The 25,778-nt window shown below is 36.2% G+C and overlaps 3 protein-coding genes across 4 annotated transcripts in view; 1 reads left to right on the top strand and 2 right to left on the bottom strand.

Moving 5' to 3' along the window:
- Positions 1-413: 413 nt before the first annotated feature.
- LOC110450256 (nurim-like) lies at positions 414-6,234 on the bottom strand. Of its 2 annotated transcripts, none has more exons than XM_021497699.1 (4): positions 6,177-6,234; positions 3,360-3,526; positions 2,550-2,720; positions 414-2,262 (listed from the first exon to the last, which is right to left on the bottom strand). In XM_021497699.1, the coding sequence occupies exons 2-4, from the start codon at positions 3,450-3,452 to the stop codon at positions 1,987-1,989; spliced, it is 540 nt and encodes a 179-aa protein (XP_021353374.1). In that variant the 5' UTR covers positions 3,453-3,526; positions 6,177-6,234; the 3' UTR covers positions 414-1,986. The 2 variants fall into 2 exon arrangements, with proteins under 2 accessions (XP_021353374.1, XP_021353373.1); XM_021497698.1 differs by lacking the exon at positions 6,177-6,234 and adding an exon at positions 5,485-5,682.
- On the top strand, positions 5,838-20,234 carry LOC110450255 (prostaglandin reductase-3-like). The gene is made up of 12 exons (XM_021497696.1): positions 5,838-5,998; positions 12,122-12,209; positions 12,630-12,725; positions 12,821-12,919; positions 14,684-14,723; positions 15,021-15,049; positions 15,490-15,564; positions 15,810-15,881; positions 16,360-16,421; positions 16,847-16,949; positions 17,778-17,963; positions 19,511-20,234. Exons 1-12 carry the CDS (start codon positions 5,865-5,867, stop codon positions 19,583-19,585), a joined length of 1,059 nt encoding a protein of 352 aa, XP_021353371.1. The 5' UTR covers positions 5,838-5,864; the 3' UTR covers positions 19,586-20,234.
- A 100-nt stretch (positions 20,235-20,334) lies between these two features.
- LOC110450254 overlaps positions 20,335-25,778 on the bottom strand; it is a 6,528-nt gene continuing 1,084 nt past the window's right edge. The window contains exon 2 of the mRNA XM_021497695.1: positions 20,335-24,812. Within this exon, the coding sequence (XP_021353370.1) occupies positions 23,175-24,794 (1,620 nt within the window). The 5' untranslated portion in view covers positions 24,795-24,812 and the 3' untranslated portion in view covers positions 20,335-23,174. The remainder of the gene's footprint in view (positions 24,813-25,778) is intronic.

Raw genomic sequence — 25,778 nt, 5'->3', positions numbered from 1 at the left:
GCAGAACTTGACTTTAAGTTTGAAATAGTTTTTCAAAATGGCAGTCGTGGCGGCCTTATTGCNACATCTTGGGATGGCAGAGCGCAAGAGTTAGGTCACTGTGACCTATGACTTGACCTTTTCTTTTGAAAATATTTGTCCAGGGAATATCTTCTATACTATTTTACCTGGAGTAACCAGATTTTCCTTTGGTGTACAAGGACATCTTGGGATGGCGAGTGCAAGAAGTAGGTCACTGTGACCTATGCTTTGAACAGTAGGTACATCAAATCATTGCCGGTGGGGGACTATGGATTGCCTTGCAATACTTAGCCTTGTTTTTATTCATATTAAAGTTCCCTCATATCGGAACACATGCCTTCATATCTCAAGCACCATGCATCTAAAATATAATAAAAGCAACTTTAAACTGAAATATCATTTTTTTTATTCTCTTTAAATATGTGACAGATTTCTTGTGAATTCTGATATGCAGGATTAAGGACAAAAAAAATGTATTTCAGAAATTGAACGTTTAGGATATTTCTTGAACACTGGACTATGTTGCAGGTACCCTTGAATATCCTCTATTAATTAAATATATAATTGCATATCCCTATGGAAGATTAATATCACATTACAGTAGAAATTTAAATACATGCAAAAGTTCATTTGTAAAGTAAGAGCACTTTCTATAAACATCTATGAGTATTCAGCACAACTAAACCTGGATATATAAGCATACTGCACCTGTTATCAAAATTGTCACTTCACAGAATAATATACACATACATTGTAGGCAATAAGCAAAATGAATAAACAGACCAGGATATGAAATTATATTAAATAATCTGAAAAAAAACTATTTTCAAGTAAAATATGTATACATAAATAAATCATCATTTCATTCAAGAATTATCTGCCTCTGGTGTCATAAATATGATGGATCATTATATGATGTCTTGATCGGTTTGATATAGCGTTGGAAGATATCCTAAACTATTGAAAGGTAGCTATGGATATAAAATACATGTACTAAGACATTCAAACAAAAATATCAACTATCAATTCCTTTAAATTATATTTTGTGGATTGAAATAAAGATTCAAAGGCCTAAAAAACTGCTTTTTCACGTTATTGAAGAGTTTAAACTTTGACCTTTAAAATAGGTCGTAAGGTTGTTCCAAGTGTTATACAAGGAAAAAATGTTGATATGCAGTGTTCTCAACATAAAATTATAAAGATCCTAAAATTCTTATATAAGTATGTTATTTTATGTTATAAATTATACTTTTTATAGAATTTCCCATTAAACTTTCGGCTTCAATATGTAGGGGTTTGGGCATGAAGAATGGACCTGGTCCATCAAAATGTGTAACAAGGTAAAGGAAACAAACAGCACGGAGGCCTCTCATTTAAATGATCTTCCTAACCAGTTTACCGGTATCATACAATCATCAAAACATCATCACTTTTCTCTGATGATTTAACACAAACAGAATGACATTTCTAATCTCTTGTCATCAGAAATCCTGAATTTGAAGCACCTGTTTTCAAATGGTCAAAGTAGGAGAAACAAGGTGACCCCCAACCCACTTATCTTTTTTATCTTAGGTAAATATGTATCCTGGCTACAAAGTAAGACTAAAAATATATCCAAATATGAAAGATCCATCATCCATAAAATTGTCAAAACATGCACAGATAGAGAGATATGGCAGTGTTGTTTTTGTTTTACAATAAACAAATGTGCAGTCAGACATCTATGACTGATGAAGTTAAAATAGTCACAAGTCACATTTTGCCCCCATTTGCCATAAGAGTCGAACTTTAATGAGAGTCTTTAGGGCCAGACACCGACAGTAAAAGTGTTGGTGATGTAAACTATTCTTGACTTTATTATGACTTCAAAAAATATTTTGTAAACATCAAAGCAGAAATCTGCTTTATCAGTCAAATTAGACCTAATTTAGGTGAATAATAGCACATTACATTCCATCTCTGCCTTTAAGTAACAACACATCTTGAACTGGTGGTGATTCTGACTTTGCTTTGTTCCTCTGTGTATATATAGTCCTTGTTTGTAACCTGTCCCAGTCCAATACAGGTGTACCAGGTGAGGAGGGTGGATACCAGCCAGCGGTCCAGGGACATGTGTGGGTACACCCAAAGGAGAATCAAAAAGCAGAGGATGCCAGGATGTGGCATGTGGGTAATAAGACTCTGTAGCCGCCGAGACATGTATTGCCAGGGTGACACCTCACCCCACAGCCTGTAGTACACCTGCAACAGTAGGTAGAAGAAGAATGTAAGAATATTCCAGTGATGTTAATGTAATGTAATCTGCTAATGACAATTAGATGGTAAATTGATTTATAAGGAAAACTAAACGGTATAAGAAATAGCATCTGGTTACTTTTCATAGCTTGGTTTGGTGTAGTTAGAAGATTTCTGAAATCAAGACATTTTCTATGTGCTGTGTACAGCACTTTGTGCTTAATTTGGACAGTGTTTACAGTATTTGTATAAAAAGTTGTATTTTTCCTAAATCAGTTGCTATACCTACTGACCTGTTTCATCCCTATGAGGTAGAAAGGCTCCAGCAGTGCATGCTCAAGGGCAAGAACACACCAAGCAACAGTGTGAACCAAGGAAAAGAAGAGAGAAGTAACAGGAGAATCGCGGAGGTCCCAAAACCAGATGTCCCATCCACAGACTGTTTTCCAATTCTCAAACAAAAACTGCAATAACAAATAGACACAAAATGTGTATAGTTTAACATAATGAACTCTGGACTCACAAAAAGTGTAACACAATTATTATATAATATCAAAGAATAACAATTAGACATTGCCATTGATTAATTAACAATCTACAGGTATTTAATCAAGTTCATTTCAGGATGGAGCAAATATTTTTTCCACTGGAATTGTAGTAGATAATGGCATAAAGTTCAGCGTCAGGTACAGTTTACTGTCATGGAATATGATTTCTTTAATTTACTTTACTCATCTATGATTAATGAAGAGTATACAAACAGTGAAATTATCTGTGGGTGTCCAGAGAAGTCTTTCATTAACCTCTTCTTTCAAATAAATTCTCAATAAGAACCATGAAACCTAGGTAGAGTATTTGGCACATATCTAGCAGGGATGAAGGGTATTCATGATTGTTAAAATTAACATTCATGGTCTGCTTTCTAGGTCACTGGGATTAAATATGTAAAAGAAAAAGAAAAAGAAAAAAGAAAAAAGAATCTACAGAACCATAATGCTTACCGGTAGTTATAATATTTTGTATGTTTGTTGCAGGGATGAACCGTAACAAATTTGCTTTTTTATTAGTTTTAAAATGTTACCTTTGCTGTATTAAAATTTTACCTGAAGTGTAATACATGAGAGTAGGGTGTAAATAGATCTCTGCAGGAATCCTAATCTGCTCCCAATCAAGTCTTTGTACACACGACTTGACATCAAGCTGTGTTGTAATACAAACACTGCAACTAAAAGGAGATCAAACAGCAAAATCTTCAAGACCTCCTTTGAATCTGCAAAAAAACACAAAAAGCAATTCTGAAATTAAAAGTTAAAGTACAGTGACATTAGGATGAGTTATAGGTTCTTTGTATCAACTGTAGGTTTCAAACAACTAATATCTTAATCATATTGATGATGTTCACTACCCCCAACAAAAAAATTACTGGCCCATGATATTGGGTAACCCTTCTGATAAATATTGGTATATTGGCTGGGTACATTGTATTGAAGTGGATACTTATTAAATGGTATGCAGTGTGATTTGGAAAAATAGTTTTAAAATAAACAATATTACTAAAGAGGCAATCACAGTACAGTTAGTTGATTCAAGTTTCAGCTTACACAATGTTTGTTGTAGGTTCTACCGAGATAGCATATCCTTTTTTTCAAAGTCACAAATCAAATATATAAAACACTACAAATAGCTCCTTTATATTAGACCAATCAAGTTGTGATGTATTTCACATCAGATTTTTCTGTAATAAAGGGCTGTTGACCTTTATTTCCATGAGGCAATGTCAGATGCAGTAGATTCTCTTTACCAAAATGTCAATTTCTTGAAGTCACAAATCACGCGTTTCGTAATGTTAGCCACTATGGTACCTACTAAACATTCTGAACTCAAGCATTTTTTTGCATGCACTCCCAAAGTAAAAATTTAGAAAACAAGAGGCCCATGGGCCTAAACGGTCACCTGAGTCCTACAGTATTTATTTTTGTTGTTGAAATATGTACCAATTTGAGTACAAAATAGTTAAGTATAACGTTAACTTAAGTTTGTCAGGACCATGAGCTGATCATTCCTAGACCGAGTTTCAGTTAAATCGGCCTATTAGAACTTGTTTTTAAGTTTGAAATACTTTTATCAAAATGGCGGCCGTGGTGGCCATATTGGATTTCTGATCGACCCGAAAAAGAAAAAACTTTGTCAGGACCATGAGTCGATCATTCCTACAAAGTTTCAGTTCAATCGGGCCCGCAGAACTTGACTTTAAGTTTGAAATAGTTTTTCAAAATGGCGGCAGTGGCGGCCATATTGGATTTCTGATTGACCCGAAAAAATAACAACACTTTGTCAGGACCATGAGTCGATCATTCCTACCAGGTTTCAGTATAATCGGCCCAGCAGAACTTGACTTTAAGTTTGAAATAGTTTTTCAAAATGGCAGTCGTGGCGGCCTTATTGCATTTCTGATCGACCCGAAAAATAACAACACTTGGTCAGGGAGATGTCAGTAACCTTCACATGAAATATTAATGAAATCCCTTTGCCAGTATTTCAGCTTAAGTTGAAAATGTAAAATGTTAACGGACAACAGACGATGGACGACGACGTCGGACGAAGACGGATAGCAAAAGGTCACTAGAGCTAAAGCTCAGGTGACCTAAAAATGTACTTCCTAAACCAAAATTACCAGGTCACCTATGTGGGATAGAGATGTCCAACATTGGTAATCTACATGAAGGGACAGTGCATCTTAATTGCATATGCAGATATGTGACAAAAAATATGATGTTTTAAAAAATGAGCAAAGGAACACAATTCTGTAAATAGTGTGGCACAAGACCTAATTTCAATACAGGACACTCTGCCGGGAAGACACATAGTACATATGCATAACAAGTTAAGTGAATATAGCTGAAATAGGTAAAAAAAAAAAGTTGAGATATGCATGACAAACTTCGGAAGAAGAATGAACAAAGGGCCACAACTCAGTATAAATTACAGCATGAAACACAATTTTAAATATGCGTGATCCCTTTTCATTGATATCGACGGGGGACCTGTTTCTGACGGACCAGGTAAATTAGAATTGACTTAACATTATATTTTTTATGGTAAGGACTTAGTATTTATGTGAAACACTGCATTACAATTTTCATTCATCAACAGTAACAATTTGAACAGAATGCAGATTCCACAAACATCACGACCAGTTTCATCAACAATGATTAATGTAAAAATAACCTTGTATGTGGTAAACCGGATGTGTCTTCGTGGCCGAAAAAAACGCCACGGCTTTAAAAGAGAGGTTAAATAGTGCATAGCATGTAGCTATGCACATAGGTATGGACAACAATGCCTTAATCATAATGTAATGTTGGTAAGTGCTAACAGAAAAACAGTCGTCTGCTGCTAGATCCCACAGCTTACAACATTAAAAAACACATTATCCGTTTCTTACCTGCTTTTGGGATAAACATACGCATAATGATATAGAATTAAAAGGTTTTGTTTTAATATTTTAACAAAACTCGAGATGAACTAATTAACCGAGATTATTAAGTTATTAGAAATGCTTCAAGCGATTTACCGGAATTAAGGGCAGATAACTGCAAAGGTGAAAGATGGCCGGTCACGTTCCAAGAACTGTCAGAACTCTGATAGCTACTAAAATTAGTCCAAAATTCAGAGAAATCACAAAAATCGTGGAAGCTCCTCTGAAGGAATTGAAACCAGGTGAAGTTTTGGTTAAGAATAGGTAAGAATGAATAACTGACAATGATAGAATTAACGATAAAGATTGAGCATTCCAACGCAGCATCACTGTGTACTGTGTACACAGGGCGGGTCGGTCGTTTTTGATCTTGGTCAAATTTACATAAATGAAATGTGACATCTGACAGGGATAATGAGGAATTAGAAGGTTTGATAAGTACCTAACGTAGCTGTCCGTCACAGCTGCTGTCATCATTACAGCTGCTGCAATTTATGTAGGATATTTGCAAAAAATGTATCTTGGACAAGCTGGAATGTGCACGCGTGATCGGTCAAAGGTCACTTTTACATTCAACAAATTTTATTGGACAAAAAAAATGAACAATTGGATGAGACAACCGGCTTAGCCTATATAAGTCTTCTCCTAACCGGTATAGATGGACAGAAAACATAAACTTAATACTTAGCTCAACAAGACACACTCATATACACTTATACAAACATATAGGATAGAACATTCAACCAAGTTAAAATTATAAGAAAGAAAAAGAAACATTATTTGATGACATTTGAAAAACTTATAAAAATACTTTCTTACCCTGTCATATATATGTTTGTACACTCAGACCACACTCCATAAACACACACCCTCACACACACATACACATATATATATAAATATGCATTCCCAAACCCACACACACATATATATATAAATACACATTTGCAAACACACACACACACACACAAGCCCTTACTCAAAAAGCATATTGAATAAATGAATAACATATAAAAAATATATAAAAATATAAAAGGCAATGACAACAGTCCTAATTCTAATTAATTCTGTTAGTAGCAGAAATGTAATTTTGAACTTTTGAGAGAATAAATGAATTATCATCTGTTATTGTTCAGTAGATAAGCATTACTAGATGTAAGTATATCAACAGATGAATATCCAAAATGATTAGTGATGTCAGTTATGAAATGTCTATAGTTAGTATAAAGTGGACAGAAGAAGAAATAGTGTTCAGCATTTTCACAAGATGCGCCAAAAGAGAAAGAGGGATCTTTTAAAAAAGAAATGATAGTCAGAGAAGAAGTGACAGAATGATCGTGATTGTTCCATAGACGCATGACATCAGGAAAGAAACTACGGTTGTAGATACAAGTTCTAGATCTAGGAATGTTAAAAAATCTATTTGTCTGTAGATGGTGATTGACTTGTATATCAATATAAGGTTCAATAATATCAAATAATAATCAGGTGTTAAGTGTTTGAAGATTTTATACAGTAAGACTAGTTAATGCTTATTCCGTGATATTTTAATTTTTCAAAACCTGTTTCATAGTATAATTTATGGTGAGATGTACCACTTCTTAGGCCAGTTATAATTTTCATAGCTTCAATTTGAACAGATTCAAGTAGTTTTTCTTCCCGAATGTTACAGTTAATTACCCCAGACAGAAGAGTTATGTTCTAAAGTAGGACAAACCTCTCAATTTCTTCTCAATTTTATGTTTTAGCATAAGCAGAATATTTAATCTTTTACATTATTTATCATAAATATATTTAACATGATCATGATCACCCCAGGAACCATTAGAATTAAGTACTACGCCGAGATGTTTATGAGAGTTATTTTCATGTATTATCTGATTAACAAATATAAGTAAGGGATGCTGTCTATTTTTCCTAGTTATAGGTAATGCAATAGTTTCTTGATGATTAAAATTAATTTTTCAGCATTTAGCCCAATTATTAATGGATTCAGGATCGTCATTAAGTTCTTCAGCTGGAGAAGTTACATCTTTGTCAACAATTACATACAGAGACATATCATCAGCAAAAAGTTTTACATCAGTGTTAATTTCATGAGCAATATCATTAATGAATAAAAGAAATAAAAAGGGACCAAGAACAGAACCTTGTGGGAAACCAGCAGAAATTGATTTAAAATTAGAAGCATAAATAACATGTTGTATAAATAACTTTCAAACCATTTAAAGAGATTACCAAGGTCAAAGGTCACTGTAATAAAACAAATGATGATTTCAGCGTCATACTCCTAGTCATTATTCTAGCGGCAATGTATTTCTTAACAGATTTCCACAAAATTACAGGTACAGTTGGTATTGTAAAATGTATATGTGCCAGTACAGCATGTTTGTCTGAACATAGAGGCCTGCGTTCAGAATAAACTAAGTTACAGTTTTGACAACTTATTGACAACATTGGTCAAATGTCAAGGTCGACACTGTAACTTAAAATTGGATTCTATAGAAAATGACTTGTGATTCCTCTAATGCCAACATTTTTTTATGAAACTTTTCTTATCGGTGCATTATTAAGGTCACTGTTACTAAAGATACAGGGAGCAAGGGCATATTGTGAGTCTTGTAGTAGTGTAAATAGGCTACCAAAATTACAGCTCTTGATTCAGTTATAAAATGTAGGCATTTGGATGCATGCAAACATATAGTAAAATGTATTTAGTTTTAGAGCTTATGTGATCAGGTAGGGAAATTCTGTCTGGCCATTTGAATGAATGTGTTGAGTTTGATTATTTTTTTTATCCATTTAGCAAAACATTGTAAATGCTTCATGCCTTGCTCAGTGCCTTTAGTTTGGTAAATGTTGAAGATCATAAAACTAAAGTCATATGAAGTAAATTTATAGCAAAAAAATAACCCAAAACAATTCAAACAAGAGTTTTTACTGGCATTTATTGAACTTGAACCTGTGTATTTGATCAAGTTATAATATTGCATGATCGTAAGAGGCGACTAAATTTGGGACCTTATCTCTTCTCTCCTTTCTAAATAACTTTCTTTTTCCTAATGTCTCCCTTGACAATGCCTCACTTTTGGCCATTTGTTGAGCGTTCGCCCCTGTGAGGAAGGCTTTGGGTTCTGTCCCCTGGCCGAGACATACCAAAGTCTTTAAAAATGGTAGTTTCTACTCCTGCTTAACGCTCAGCAAATTAGGAGTGGGACGACTGGTTCGCCCGTTGTCAGTATAATGTGACCGGGTGGGGCGTCCTGCTGGGTGTCTTCGGCAGTATGTTTCAGTGAGGTAGCACTATAAAGTCGGCATCAGTTCCGCGCTATTACAAGAAGACAAACACGAACATATCGCAGCCTCCCAAAATACACACACATACACTACACGCATGCATCTTGCACACAGGGGAGGCCGTCCTTAAATGACCCTAGCTGTTAATAGGACGTTAAACAAAATCAAACAAACAAACAAACAAACTATTGGAGGGGGCACAGGGGAATACTCTGCAGATTTGTTGGCTACCTTGATTGAATGACCTTAAACCATTATCAAGGTTTTGGATGTGGTAAACATTTTAAACAATGTCTTTTGAATAGTCAAGAGGCAAGCATGTAGGTTTCATGATATTTCGCCTGTAGAAGGCTAGAAGCACTGCCAAGTTTATTCAAATGGATTACCTTGACCAATTTCAAGGTCACTTAGGTCAAACATGTATATGTATATAAATCTATGAATAATATGTATGATTATAGAGTGGGTAGTCGGGTGGCGCAGTGGATAGCACACTTGCCTTTCACCAAGGCGACCAGGGTTTGATTCCCCGATCAAACGTGAACAGGTTTGGGGTCACCTGCTGACCACGTGGGTTTTCTCTGGGTACTCCGGTTTCCTCCCACACTAAGATCCACCGAGCGCTAACATCCGGGCCAACAAAAGTGATTAATATAAGTTGAAATAAATTGTTTTATAATTGTTGTAAAATAAATAACATTTATATAGTTTATATATATGATTATAGAGTCACTATAAAAGAGGACACTCCCAGAGAAGAAGAAGCCGTCTAGATATTAGGAAACATTTTTTCAGTTTCTCAATTGGAACAATTTGCCTCAACATGTCATTGATGCACCCACAGTTATAAAATTTGTATTGCTAATAGACGCCCACAGGAAGAATGATTTTAATTATAATTTTTATGAACATTAATTTCACCTGAATTATATTTTACCTGAAGTAGTATGTAATATTGTGTAATTGTATGTTTTTGATATGGACACATAGAGAATATTACATGGTAAAATCCATATCACATGCCATATCAGCCCGAGGACCCAATATCAGACCGAGGGCTATTCTGTTTATGATATATACTTGAACATAAATTTTGTGCGATCTTTTTTTTTTCAATTATCAATTACGAACTTAAATTTCAAGCAAATTTTCACCAAAGATCATCGATAGAAAACGTATATTAGAAAAAAAAGTGGAATAAATTCCAATTTTAGTGTGTCGGTTGGGAAATCGCACAGAAACTATACAAAACAAATTGTAACTTTGGTGATCAACACATTTTAATGAAATAAAAACACAATTGCAACAATAGAAATATGAATAACTGTCTGTTTACGTTTATCTTGGTGTCCGACAATATAGCCTGTTTACTTTAATCTTGGTGTCCGACAATATAGCCTGTTTACGTTAATCTTGGTGTCCGACAATATAGTCTGTTTACGTTAATCTTGGTGTCCGACAATATAGCCTAGGTCCATGTTCCGAAAACCCTGATCTGCATTTTCCGACCGGCCGGTCTGATACGTGATATGCATTTTCTGACCGGCCGGTCTGATATGGGTCACGTGATTTTAGTCGTATCATATAGGGCGGGAATTGCGTATTTAGTAGTAAGTATGTGATAAAGAGCCTTAAAGCCTGTGTCCATTACGATTCCTAAGAAATCTTTATAAATAAATGACTTCTTATGAACAATAAACAAATCCTTGGGTCATGATATTTGGCCAGAGGCACCCTGGGATAATTGGCAGCCCATTATTCTATATATCATCTAATTTTTTTTAGAAATAAATTACTTTTGTTTTCTTTCAAAGCCTTGTTCTGAATAATCAAGAGATACAGGGTCATGCTGTTATACCAGTAGCATATTGGGAAACAGAATATCAACATCATTAAGATCCACTCTTAAGGTCACAGGGACAAATGTGTTAGAATTTAGCTATGACTTTTTCTTAATATTACCAAGAGGCTAAATATGGACACTACATTTAATTGTAGCTTACTGGGATGAACAGCTATCAAGTTCATTTAAATTAATGATCAGGATTTTATTGAAATGATTTGTTCTGAATAACCAAGAGACCTAGGGTCATGCTATTAGGCGAGTAGCATGCTTGGTTGAAGAGCTATCAATTTTGTGTAAATGAAGACCTTACCCACTTAAAGGTCACAGATGTGAGATAAATAACAGGTGAGTGATTCAGGCCCAGTGGGTCTCTTGTTTGAAAATGAAGATGGTCAGAGATGGTATTTCTTGATTTGTACCAAATATATATAGTGATGTTATCCATTTAAGTGACATCTCTTTTCAATATTTACTATTGAAGGTTAAGCTTTTAGAATTTTTCAAAAACTACAGTACCTGCAAGGCAGGCCACCTGCTTAAAGTTCCACCAGACAGAGTTTAACTAAATTTTGCACAATGATCCATTTATGACCCTAACCAAGTGATGATTCTCAGCTCCTCTGCCTATGTTAAGCCAATTCATTTTCAGCACCCTATGGTCCCATAATTTGATTTAAACAAACTTGGAATAATAAAACCTTCCCCTACCTTTATGGTGTGATCGAGAAATCTCCAACCCGAGGGGTGATGTTTTTTGGTTGTCTGACCCGAGGTTCAGTCACAACACCACCGACAGTAGTGTAAGCAAAAACAAATGGGGGTATGAATATCATCATTCACTTTTGATGACGTCACAACTACCGGTGACGCATTTAAATGACGTCGCAATTGAACACGTGCTAATCGGCACGAGGCTTATCTCCCCCTTGGGGATGACAAGCTTATCTTTCCCGGCTTAAACGGGAGACACACCTGTGAAGGGTGGGAGAATAAACGATCATGGTAGAGTCAAGATATTGGTCTGCAGCTTGTTAAATAGCGTGAAGGTTGGTCAACTTTGTTTGTTAAATTAATTAAAGTATGTTTTTTTCTGGTATATATTTATTTACTTATTTATTTCATGTTTGGTACAACACATTGTTTACATGTTAAATTAGTGCTGGAATATGTTTATATACAAATTGCATGATAAATAAAACTAAAATGTGGGAAAGTTTTAACTCCCAGAACTTGTTCTGTTGCAGGTTTGTTGGTATCAATGCCTCCGACATAAACTACACAGCCGGGAGATATGATCCTTCTATCAAACCACCATTTGTCTGTGGAATGGAGGTGACGTAAACTCACTCAAGTGTGCACAAACCTTAACATTGCAAACTCATTACACAGTATTCCATTGAAAGTGATGTTAGACTTTGGGTCAAATATTAATATCTTAAAAGAAATTATTCACTGCATATACAGCCTTAATTCCCACAAGTTACATGCCTGTGTAGCAGAACTGGACTGGGTCAATTGTCGGTGACCAGGTACCTCAATTGGTAAAGCACCTGGCTAAAGTTCAAAGGATCCCGGGTTCGAATCCCAGTCTGGCTGTGCATTTTTCCACTTGTTTTAGAGATACAGAACAAACTTAATAATTATTTTGGAAACAAAGATATTGATAAAAAGACATCATTTCTTTAGCTGTTTTTTTTTTTTTATTGGAAACACACCCTTTATAATATGGATTTATTTTATTATTGAAAACAGGGCCTTGGTGAGGTGGTCAGAGTGGGGTCAGGGGTCAACATGTCCCTGGGACAAGCAGTCATGTACTGTAGGAATGGCAGCTTTGCAGACTATGTGGTAAAATTCTTTGAATATGAATGGACTTTGAATTTGGTTTACAATACCATTGAAATTAGTGAATAATTTAATTTATTGATGACTTGTTTTTACAGAGAGTACCTGCCAAAGTTCTGACCAAGATTCCATCAGCCTCTCCAGAATTTCTACCATTCCAACTGAGTGGACCAACTGCTGCTGTAGCCCTAGACAAGGTACGAATGTCAGGGTATTCTGAAACCTATAGCTTTAATGGGAAAACCTACAGTAACATTCTACAAAGACAACATTATGTAGGTTTTATGGGAGTGACCTGCAGTGTAACACTCTACAAAGACAACATTATGTAGGTTTCATTGGAGTGACCTACAGTGTAACATTCTTCATAAACATTGTATTATGTAGGTTTAATGGGAAAACCTACAGTAACATTCTATAAAGACAACATTATGTAGGTTTAATGGGAAAACCTACAGTAACATTCTACAAAGACATCATTATGTAGGTTTAATGGGAAAACCTACAGTAACATTCTACAAAGACATCATTATGTAGGTTTAATGGGAAAACCTACAGTGTAACATTCTACAAAGAAAACATTATGTAGGTTTCATGGGAGTGACCGGCAGTGTAACATTCTACAAAGACAACATGATGTAGGTTTCATGGGAGTGACCTGCAGAGTAACATTCTACACAGACAACATTATGTAGGTTTCATGGTAGTGACCTGCAGTGTAACATTCTACACAGACAAGATTATGTAGGTTTCATGGGAGTGACCTACAGTGTAACATTCCTCATAAACATCATGTAGGTTTCATGGGAGTGACCTACAGTGTAACATTCTTCATAAACATTGTATTATGTAGGTTTAATGGGAAAACCTACAGTAACATTCTACAAAGACATCATTATGTAGGTTTAATGGGAAAACCTACAGTGTAACATTCTACAAAGGCAACATTATGTAGGTTTCATGGGAGGGACCTACAGTGTAACATTCTACAAAGAAAACATTATGTAGGTTTCATGGGAGTGGCCTGCAGTGTAACATTCTACACAGACAAGATTATGTAGGTTTCATGGGAGTGACATGCAGTGTAACATTCTACACAGACAAGATTATGTAGGTTTCATGGGAGTGACCGGCAGTGTAACATTCTACAAAGACAACATTCTGTAGGTTTTATGGGAGTGACCTGCAGTGTAACACTCTACAAAGACAACATTATGTAGGTTTCATGGTAGTGACCTGCAGTGTAACATTCTACAAAAACAACATTATGTAGGTTTCATGGGAGTGTCCTGCAGTGTAACATTCTACAAAGACAACATTATGTAGGTTTCATTGGAGTGACCTACAGTGTAACATTCTACACAGACAACATTATGTAGGTTTCATGGGAGTGACCTGCAGTGTAACATTCTACACAGACAACATTATGTAGGTTGCATGGGAGTGACCTGCAGTGTAACATTCTACAAAGACAACATTATGTAGGTTTCATGGGAGTAACCTGCAGTGTAACATTCTTCATAAACATCATGTAGGTTTTATGGGAGTGACCTACAGTGTAACATTCTTCATAAACATTATGTAGGTTTTATGGGAGTGACCTACAGTGTAACATTCTACAAAGACAACATTATGTAGGTTTCATGGGAGTGACCTAGAGTGTAACATTCTTCATAAACATCATGTAGGTTTTATGGGAGTGACCTACAGTGTAACATTCCTCATAAACATCATGTAGGTTTCATGGGAGTGACCTACAGTGTAACATTCTTCATAAACATTGTGTAGGTTTTATGGGAGTGAACTACAGTGTAACTTTCTTCATAAACATTATGTAGGTTTTGTTGGAGTGACCTACAGTGTGATATTCTACATAAACAATTCAGATTTAATGGTATGATGTAACAGATATATCAATAGATTTAAAATCAATTATAAATGTTATGATCCAACTTTTTCAGTTTGGAGACTTAAAGAAAGGAGAAACTGTCTTGGTCACAGGTAATTATATTACGTATTTTATATGGTTACATATAAAAAAATCTTTATCAAAAGTTATGTTTTACCCCATGTGACCTCTGTTAAAATCTTTCCTAGTGACCTCTGTTGAAAAAGGTTCCCAAGGTGACCTACTGTTTAAATCTTCCCGAGATGACCTACTTTTCAAATCTCCCTCAGGTGACCCTCTGCTGCATTTCCCCCGAAGGGACTCCTGCTGAGTTCTACAACTTTTAATTTCCTTTCGGCAAACTGTTTAATTATCTTACATAATAATATTGTCCATTTCTATGTTTAAAGCTGCAGCTGGTGGAACAGGACAGTTTGCTGTAAGTATTTTATCCTGCTGAACGTGATACTAAACCTAGTAAAATTATATACTGGTCACTCATTAACTTTGTCAGATAAAAGAAAACAACGTTCTTTGGCTATTATAGAATAAAGTAATATTGATTGTCATAAGACCATGTGAAATTATTTTTAATTATTGTATGCTGGGCCTAGATTAATTCTACCTAAGATCAACTGGGGTTTCGGTGTGAGTGAACAGTTTTAAATCATGTAATTATTGACACTTTTATACAATTTGGATAAGATTCATTCTGGCAGCAAGTTAACAGAAATGATGCTACACAAGATCTAGAGTTGGTCACTTGAAAAGGATACCAAGCTTTGTGAAACTGTTTTTTGTTTTACCCACTAAAAAAATACCTACCAGGTATATACTCAAAGCTCAATTTCTCTGAAAGAGTGTGTTGTCATTTTGTAGGTTCAGTGGGCAAAGAAAGCTGGCTGCCATGTTATTGGTACTTGTTCTACAGAGGAGAAGGTGGAATTTCTCAAGGTAACATTACTTATTATGTCATTGAAATATTTTGTTTAATATTTGGAAGATGATTATATTATAATAAAAATATACATTGTTATAATGAAAGTAAAATAATATTTGAATAAAAAAACAATTAAGAAAATGTGATGTGCTAACTCAACTCTACGTTCCATTTGTTCAGGTTTCATAAGTCCTATAGAGATATTTTATTTGTGTAAAGGAAATAGATATTAAAATCAATTAGTTTCATTTTTATACAGAAATTAGGATGTGACCGACCCATTAACTACAAAAAAGAAGATTTAAAAACAGTTTTGAGGACAGAATACAAGGTAAGATATACTTGTAACAACATTGGTATTCTACGGGTAACAAAGTTGAGTTTTCAATGTTCATTATCAGTAAACATCTTTGTCAGCGACTGAAACATCCCACGACAGAAATCTCCCTCATTCCATATTTCTTTGCTGCAGATGTCTTGAAAATGTAAAACAGAGTTTACACTTGATTATAACTGTTTCAAATATCAAGCAAACAATCTGACAAGATTTTCACTCATGCAAATCCAAGTGGTTTAGTTAACATTACAGGTAATCCCAAAAACACAATCCCTAGATGATAACTTGATCATAAACAAATCAGGTATGGATCTGTAATTACCCTTCACAGGTGCATGGATGAGTAATATCTAACTACGTATCTTAGCTAGGTTTTGACAAATACATTTCATCAACCTTTATTGCATCTAAAATGATTAAACTCGTTTTTAGATTTACATTTAAGTAAAACTCTCTCCGTCTGTTTCCCCAGAAAGGTGTCGATGTTGTGTATGAGTCTGTGGGAGGAGACACATTTGACACCTGTTTAAATAGGTAAGTTACAAAGAAACATTTGACATCTGTTTAAATAGGTAAGTTACAAAGAAACATTAGACACCTGTTTAAATAGGTAAGTTAAAAGAAACATTTAACACCTGTTTAAATAGGTAAGTTACAAAGAAACATTTGACACCTGTTTAAATAGGTAAGTTACAAAGAAACATTTAACACCTGTTTAAATAGGTAAGTTGCAATGAAACATTTGACACCTGTTTAAATAAGTTAAGTTATAAAGAAACATTTGACACTTGTTTTAATAGGTAAGTTACAAAGAAACATTTGACACCTGTTTAAATAGGTAAGTTGAATTCTTTATTCTACATGTCATGGTGACAAGTCCATCGCCATATTTATATATTCCAAACAAAACAATACTATTGTAGATGCAGTCACTAAATCGGTTTGTTTTGTTTCGACAGCCTGAACACCCAAGGTCGCCTCATCGTTATTGGGTTTATTTCGGGCTATGAGTCAGAATTGGGCTTCACTCCCTCCAGAGTCATGGCTTCTCTTCCTGTCAGGGTAAGAATTACTGATGTCATTGTTTGTAGAGGTCAAAGTTCATCCCCATCCATTCAGGGTAGAACTCACCAAAATTAATTTTTAGGTTAGAGTTCTTCCTCATCATTTCATTATCTTTGCTGGTCATCTACAACTGTAGGGCCAAAGCGGAATAGGTCCCCTATTATCATTAATGTACATACAGTACTACACAATTTTGTCAATATTCTTTCAAAAAAATGATATGCTCAGTCACAAGATTTTTTTCAGCATACCTTCAATGTCATTGTTAGTACATCTTAAATGTGTTTGTGAATATATTGCATACCCAGTAACTCTTGCATCTTGATGGGTCTGTAACTAGGGTTGTAAATGCATGTCTAAAATGTGCACAGAAGAAAAAAATCACAGAGATGCAAAGTGTATTGTGAATTTAGAAATAAATCTATTGTCCATTTTCACAGGTGGTTACCAGGTTACTGACATCTAGTTCTCAAGCATTCAGCGTTTAAGCAAATTCAAAGTATATAAATGCCTAAGTTAACTACTTGAACTCCTCACATTGGAACACATCAGGCAATGTCTATAAAATACACTCACTACTGAAAGTGAAAGTAGTTATCGCCATATTGCAAGTATAAGATGATGCTTTTATTTTGTGATATTGTATTTTGGTACAATATTTCATTATCACAAAATATATTATGATACATCAGTTCCTTATCACAAGACACTGTCACATTTGCCATTTTATGACAACCACATTATCCTTTACTAAAATGTAAATTGCAAAACCATAGGTCCAGATATGAGAAAATATACATGTAGGTATATACATTTTTTTTGTAGTTACTGCAGAAGTCAGCATGTGTTCAAGGATTTTTTTTACCTCATTTTGAGCAAGATTGGATGAAATCTGCCTCAAAGCTTTCTGAGATGTACAGCCAAGGAACTCTCAAAAGTATTGTTGACAATGGGGACACAACGTCCACTGGTCCGTTTATTGGTCTGGAGAAAATTGCAGATGCAGTGGAGGTAACTACAGCACTTCAGCATTCAGTATCGGGCAGACTTGATGTAGTAACGACAAATCATCTGTCCAAGCCACTCAGACTAGGTCGCATTCAGATAGGATGGGAGGTCATCTGTCCCAGCCACTCAGACTAGGTCGCATTCAGATAGGATGGGAGGTCATTAGTCTCAGCCACTCGGACTAGGTCGCATTACATATAGGACGGGAGGTAATTAGTCCAAGACAGTCAGACTAGGTCACATAACATATAGGATGGTAGGTCATTAGTCCAAGGAGGTCAGACTAGATCACATTACATATAGGATGGGAGGTCATTAGTCCAAGACAGTCAGACTAGGTCACATAACATATAGGATGGTAGGTTATTAGTCCTAGAGTTGAGATCTACCAGACAAGCTGTTTCCCCCAGAGTTGGAACCAACCAGACAAACTGTTTCTACTAGAGTTAGGACCGTCCAGACAAACTGTTTCCCCCCAGAGTTAGGACCTACCAGACAAACTGTTTCCCCCAGAGTTGGAACCAACCAGACAAACTGTTTCTACTAGAGTTAGGACCCACAAGACAAACTGTTTCCCCCCAGAGTTGGGACCTACCAGACAAACTGTTTCCCCCAGAGTTGGAACCAACCAGACAAACTGTTTCTACTAGAGTAAGGACCCACCAGACAAACTGTTTCCCCTCAGAGTTGGGGCCCATCAGACAAACTGTTTCCCCACAGAGTTGGGGCCCTCCAGACAAACTGTTTCCCCCCAGAGTTTGGACCCACCAGACAAACTGTTTCCCCTCAGATTTGGGGCCCACCAGACAAACTGTTTCCCCGCAGATTTGGGGCCCACCAGACAAACTGTTTCCCCCCAGAGTTGGGGCCCACCAGACGAACTGTTTCCCCCCAGAGTTTGGGCCCACCAGACGAACTGTTCCCCCCAGAGTTTGGACCCACCAGACGAACTGTTTCCCCCCAGATTTGGGGCCCATCAGACAAACTGTTTCCCCCCAGAGTTGGGACCTACCAGACAAACTGTTTCCCTAGCCTGTATCATGTCGTTTTGTTGTCTGTATGTTTTGGAATCATATCTGTCCTTCATCTGCATGTATCAAATTATTTAATTGAATTTAATGGAATAATGATAGATAATAATAATCAATATCCACAGATATTTAACATATGTGTATGAATGTCAATAACAGCATTATAAATATGTGTAACATAATCTTATTGTGTTTGACATATCATAGATTGTATCTTTAAAATGTTCCTCAATTAAACATGACTTGCAATACTCATATTTTTCTTTCCTGAAGACATTTACTGTTTGTAGTATTGTTAACATGTCTGTCTTTGTGAAGATAGTTTCAATTATAATCATTGTTAATTATTGTGTCTTTGTGAAGATAGTTTCAATTATAAGTATTGTTAACATGTCTGTCTTTGTGAAGATAGTTTCAATTATAAGTATTGTTAATTATTGTGTCTTTGTAAAGGTATTTTACATGGCTGTGTTTAGCGAGTATAATTACTGTCATATGGATATATCTGTTGTGTTTCAGTATATGTACACCAAAAAGAACTTGGGAAAGATTGTGGTGGAACTGAACAAACCAGGGACCAACAGCAAGCTATGATAACGGCCATCCAGCAAACCAGTCTGCCAACAACCAGTAGTAGTGATGATTATAACCCGTCAAACGTCAAATTTGAATTCCAGTTCATTACCAATTTTAGCCAATCACATAATAACTTGTGATTTCAATGGACATTATGATTCTCATGAAGCTATAGATATCTCAATAAGCCTCATATTTTAATCATTTGTATGTATCTTAGTGTCTTATTGAATTCTATGACGTAGAACAGAGATGCTAATTTGTGCACAAGAAAAAATATATATGCAGACATTCATATTGTGATGAACCTATATGGGACATGATTCCGGTGACAGGAGGTCATCTAATCCTCGACAGATTACCCCAACACTCCATATTGGTGGTGGCCCTGGTCATAAATCCACAGTCTGTCGAGGAATAAATCATCATCTAGTCACTAAGCAGTAAATGTGTGTGTAAATAATTACTGGTGTGAATGATTACATAGGAAGATAGTGTTGTATACTATTGAATGAAAATATGAAATATTTCATTTGTGCGATAATAATTTATGAATTTTGCTGAATAACATGATACCGGATAGGCAGCAATGTTTCTATACTCTATCACAGTGGTGCAGAAATATTAAGCCAAATTTGTATGATTTTTAATAAAATATTTAATTAAATTGTATATTTTCAGTCATATTTGACGCTCAGGAGTATATTTTTTCAGTCATATTGACACTCGGGAGTATGTATTTTCAGTCATATTTGACACTCGGGAGTATGTATTTTCAGTCATATTTGACACTCGGGAGTATGTATTTTCAGACATATTTGACACTCAGGAGTAAATATTTTCAGTCATTTGACACTCAGGAGTGTATATTTTCAGTCATTTGACACTCGGGAGTATATATTTTCAGTCATATTTGACACTCGGGAGTATGTATATTCAGACATATTTGACACTCAGGAGTATGTATATTCAGACATATTTGACACTCAGGAGTGTATATTTTCAGTCATAATTGACACTCGGGAGTATATATTTTCAGTCATATTTACATCTGGTAGTGTGTATTTTCAGTCATATTTGACACTCAGGAGTATATGTTTTTAGTCATAATTGACACTCGGGAGTGTATATTTTCACCCACAAGATACAAAACCCTTAAAAATTACATGTTTTGAGTTGTTCTTTAAGATTAAATAACTAGATCTTAGAATAAAGGAATAAGTGAGCAAATTCACTGGTTGAAAATGCTAAATTTAAGGGTTCAAAATCAAGACTCTCCCTCCTTAATAAGGAGAGTTTGCAAGTATGATGTATATTTACAGTCAATGACATCTGCACTCAATGAAGGTACTCTGACCTTCATGTTCATGTGTTATATCAATACCTCCCGTTACCTATGACGTCACCCTATATAGTATGTGTGCCTGTGATGGGCTGTAAGTGCCCTCCATGTTACACAGAGAACACCAGTTATCAGGTTGTCATATTTAGTGTAAAGTCAATAATGAAGTTTTTTTTATTTTTGAAATATTCACTTTCTTTTATGACCTACCATCCTATATGTAATGTGACCTAGTCTGACTGTCGGGGACTACTGACCTACCATTCTATATGTAACATGACCTAGTCACAAATGGGCTAATGTGATACAGTAACTGAAATGCTAAAGAAATATACAAAGGCATCAGCACAAAAGGATAAAATAAAATGTCTTTAAGAAAGATAAATTTTAAACCACAAAGTCAACACACAATGATTATATACCACAAAATCAACACACTAGGACTAAATACCGCCAAGCAAACACCATGAAAATATACCACAGAGTCAACACAAAAGGACAAAACAACACAAAGTCAACATTCACTCAATGACAAAATACCACAAAATCAACACACTGACAAACAAGTATTAATCTCTCACTTTTACGCTTTAAAGCGGACCAAGGTCATATATATACTTAAATATCCTAAAAAGCCTAATGGCTAAATATCTTTACTTATTATCTTGGTTATTGAGAACAAGATTTTAACATTTCACCCAGTGACTTTGAAAGTCTAACAAGGTCATTCAGTTGAACAAACTTGGTAGCCCTTTATCCAAAATATCATCACCCAGTGACTTAAGGTAATTGAGAAAAGTCATTTGAGGACTTTAACATATTTGACCTATGTAACCTAGAAAGTGGGTCAATGTCATTCCTTAATCAAACTGGGTAGTCATTCACCCCAGCATGCTACTGGTCAAAATACATCACTCTACGCTTAATCAAAAGGATTTAGTACTTTTGACGTTGAATATCAGGATAAGCAATTCAATTTAATAAAATGTATAGCCCTTGATTCTATCCAGCTTAATGGGCCAAATATCATCACCTTGTGTCTTTTGGTTATTCAGAAGAATGTGAAAGTAGATAGAGGTCATTTTCATTTGCAGACTTTGTGGGGCTCCATCCCTGACAAGGGCTTTCAGATTTTCAGAAGAAGTCGTTTAAAGTTTTTGACATATTTGACCCTTGTAACCTTAAAAGTTGTTCGATGTTATTTTCAATCGCAAAATGTCTAGGGATCCACCCTATGAAACTACTATCCAAACGTGACAATATGCCGTTCTGTTCTTCAAAAGAAGTCCATTGAAATTTTGATATCTTTGACCCCTGTGACATTGACAGCAGGTCAAGGTAATTTTTGTTCGCAAAATCTGTCTGGCTCAATACCAGCAAATTATCATTACACAAGGTCTCTTGGTTCTTCAGAGGATGTCGTTTGATGTTTTTTGACATATTTTACAAATGTGACCTTAAAAGTAAGTTGATGTCATTTTCATTCACAAGATTTGTCGGGCTCTAACCTTGAAAGCTATAAAACATATATCACGACTCTATGCCTTTCAGAAGAAGCCGTTTGAAGTTTTTGACATATTTGAACCCAGTGACCAGCCAAATATCATGACTCTAGGCCTTTCAATCCCTCAGAAAATGTCGTTTAAAGGAAAAGTTGAAGGTCGACGGACGGACGCTCCCAATACCATTATACGTCTTGACTGGTGTATAAAAACTAAAGTATTTTAAAATAAAGTTCCCAATACATGTAGCTCCAGATATGTGACCCGTTATATAATATTTTTCTTCTGTATAATATTAGTCCAAACATAAGTCTCTAAGCTGAAGCTGTAAAATAATGGTCCACTTTTAATGGTAAGTTTTGTATGAAATTAGCATCTCTCCGGAAACAGCTCCTCTTCATGAGCACGTGGATTTGTTGAAATGATGAAAAATATTCAACAAAAAGTTCAATTACTTTGCTGATGAAAGAAGGTCCTTACCTTTATAACCAGCATGAAAATAAGTGGTTACGGATTATATCTATAGTTCCGTTAGCAAAAAGTTGCATTGTGTCGGCCTAAAATATAATCCGATCTTTTTTGGGTTAAGATTGAACTCTTGATTACAATACAGAATTAACAACAGTACTGGAATAGATGAGTTGTGAAGGTTAATGAAGAATATAAGGTCTCTAGTCAGAAAACTTTGATTTCGTATCCCGTACACCGACCCCATATGTTGACAATACAGAGACTGGACATCATCATTTCATGGTCAGGAATGTCAATCCGTTTTTGTTTTACGGTGAATACGCAAGTTGGCTTTGTGAATGGCTCCGTCCGTACAGGCGACCCAGATCTGACCCTTGTTGTCGAATACCGCACTGCGCATGTTCTGCAGCATCACAGTGTCGTTCATGACCCAAAGGACGTCTCCGAGTTTGTCAAACACAACAATTCGCCTGTTGCCGTTGTCCAGGACAAACACATTCGCGTCAGAATTGACCGCTAGACTTACGGGTTCATACAAACTCATTGCGCCTTTTTTATTGGTGTCGCTATCTAACTCACCGCTCCATGTTTTCTTGACTTTCCCATCCTTGTCCAGTGTTATTAGGGTCCCGTCTACAATGACCAACACATCTCCTGTTGGACCGATCTCAAGCAACTGTCTTGGTCTGAGGAATATTTTCTTGAAATCCCGATCGAGACGGATTCGCTGTAGATTGCCTCCGGTAGGAGAATACCTGCCGATCTCTCCGTGATCAATTGCTTGGAGACAAACTAATATTTCATCCGCAGAGGTGATGTGAATCCCGTAGGTCACGAGCGGTTCTGTTTTTATAATGCTGTCCCAGAGTATGATGCCTTTCCTTTTTATCCTAGAGCCGTTGTTCACTGATGCAAACAGTTCCTTTTTGCTGTTGACACCTATTTCAGATACATCAAAGTTCGTCAGAATTTGTTTAGCAGAATTGCCCTTGTCATCAAAATACTTGATGCATCTTTTTCCGGTCCAGGTCACCCACACGCCGCCCTCTCTTGATGCAGCTAGTTTGACCACTTCGCCTTTTTGGTCATTGCATTGAAACTGAGAATGATTTATTATCTCTACATCATCGGACGTAGTCAGCTCATCATATATTCTCTCAAAAGCTTTTCCGGTGTTGTCAGTTCTTGTTTCCTCTGTAGAGAGGTTTGCCGTCGGTGCAGCGGGATAGAGCTGGATGACGTCGTTGGAATCTGACACGAAATTCTGCCCAACAATAGACACACAATCAGATCCATGCGAGTCTTCGTCAGAAATGGTACCAAGCATGGCATCGGTATCAAGCTTCACCGAGTTTCCGTCTGTCAAAGAGAGCACATTAGGACTATATACAGACGATTGGCGTTTGGCATGTATAAGTTCGTCTGTCATCACCAGATATGCTTCGTGGTTCTCGTCACTGCAACGATCCAGAGCTGTTTGCAGTTTGTTTTGGTCCTCTTTAATTTGGTTCTGGCGATCCTTCATACGTTCTTTGTTTTCCTCAACCTGCTTCTGAAGCAATAATTTTGTCTTTGTCTTCCAGGATTCAATATCAGATAGAAAAGAGTCACTTCTTTTACCTATCGCATTGTTTATTTCCTCGATGTTTTCGTTGAATTGTGTTTCTTTTTCCAATTGATGTGATAAAAGAGCCTCCACATTTTCCTTTATTTTACGTAATTCTTCTTTCCTCTTCTCAGTGGCTGCTCTGCGTTCCTCGACTACCTCCTCGAGTGATATAAATACATGTCCAGAATGGGTTTTAGATACCATACCTTGAATACAGACAAACATCTGACAGGTTTGACACCACGCGGTCACTAATCCTGTATGGCCTGGAACCATACATTGTTTTGCCAGCTTTGAATCCATCGGATCTACTGCTACAACCTACAATGAATAAATATTATAATACATCAAGTCTGATGGAGTTCGTTAACCCATCCCGACACCCTTACACCCCCACACCCTCACACACAAACATATGTCAACTTCTTATCTACAGTCTAGACACTACTACATGGTAATATACGAGGTTATCACCACTACTACACGGTATATCACCACTACTACACGGTAATGTACGAGATTGTCACCACTACTACATGGTAATGTACGAGATTATCACCACTACTACACGGTAATGAACGAGATTATCATCACTACTACACGGTAATGTGCGAGATTGTCACCACTTCTACAGGGTAATGTACGAGATTGTCACCACTTCTACAGGGTAATGTACGAGATTGTCACCGCTTCTACATGGTAATGTGCGAGATTATCATCACTACTACATGGTAATGTACGAAATTATCACCACTACTACACGGACTATCATCACTACTACACGGTATGTACGAGATTGTCACCACTACCACACGGTAATGAACGAGATTAGCATCACTACTACACGGTAAGGTACGAGATTGTCCCCACTTCTACATGGTAATGTGCGAGATTTTCAGCACTACTACACGGTAATGTACGGGATTATCATCACTACTGCACGGAAATGTACGAGATTATCATCACTTCTACACGGTAATGTACGAGATTATCACCACTACTACACGGTATATCATCACTACTACACGGTAATGTACGAGATTGTCACCACTTCTACATGGTAATGTGCGAGATTATCATCACTACTACACGGTAATGTACGAGATTGTCACCACTTCTACATGGTAATGTGCGAGATTATCATCACTACTACACGGTAATGTACGAGATTATCATCACTACTACACGGTAATGGAGATTATCGCCACTACTACACGGTAATGTACGAGATTATCATCACTACTACACGGTAATGTACGAGATTATCATCACTACTACACGGTAATG

The sequence above is a fragment of the Mizuhopecten yessoensis genome, unplaced genomic scaffold (assembly GCF_002113885.1).
Source record: "Mizuhopecten yessoensis strain PY_sf001 unplaced genomic scaffold, ASM211388v2 scaffold5141, whole genome shotgun sequence".
Lineage (NCBI taxonomy): Eukaryota > Metazoa > Mollusca > Bivalvia > Pectinida > Pectinidae > Mizuhopecten > Mizuhopecten yessoensis.
The sequence above is the reverse complement of the archived record's forward strand: the minus strand, read 5'-3'. Positions and strand labels throughout refer to the sequence as shown.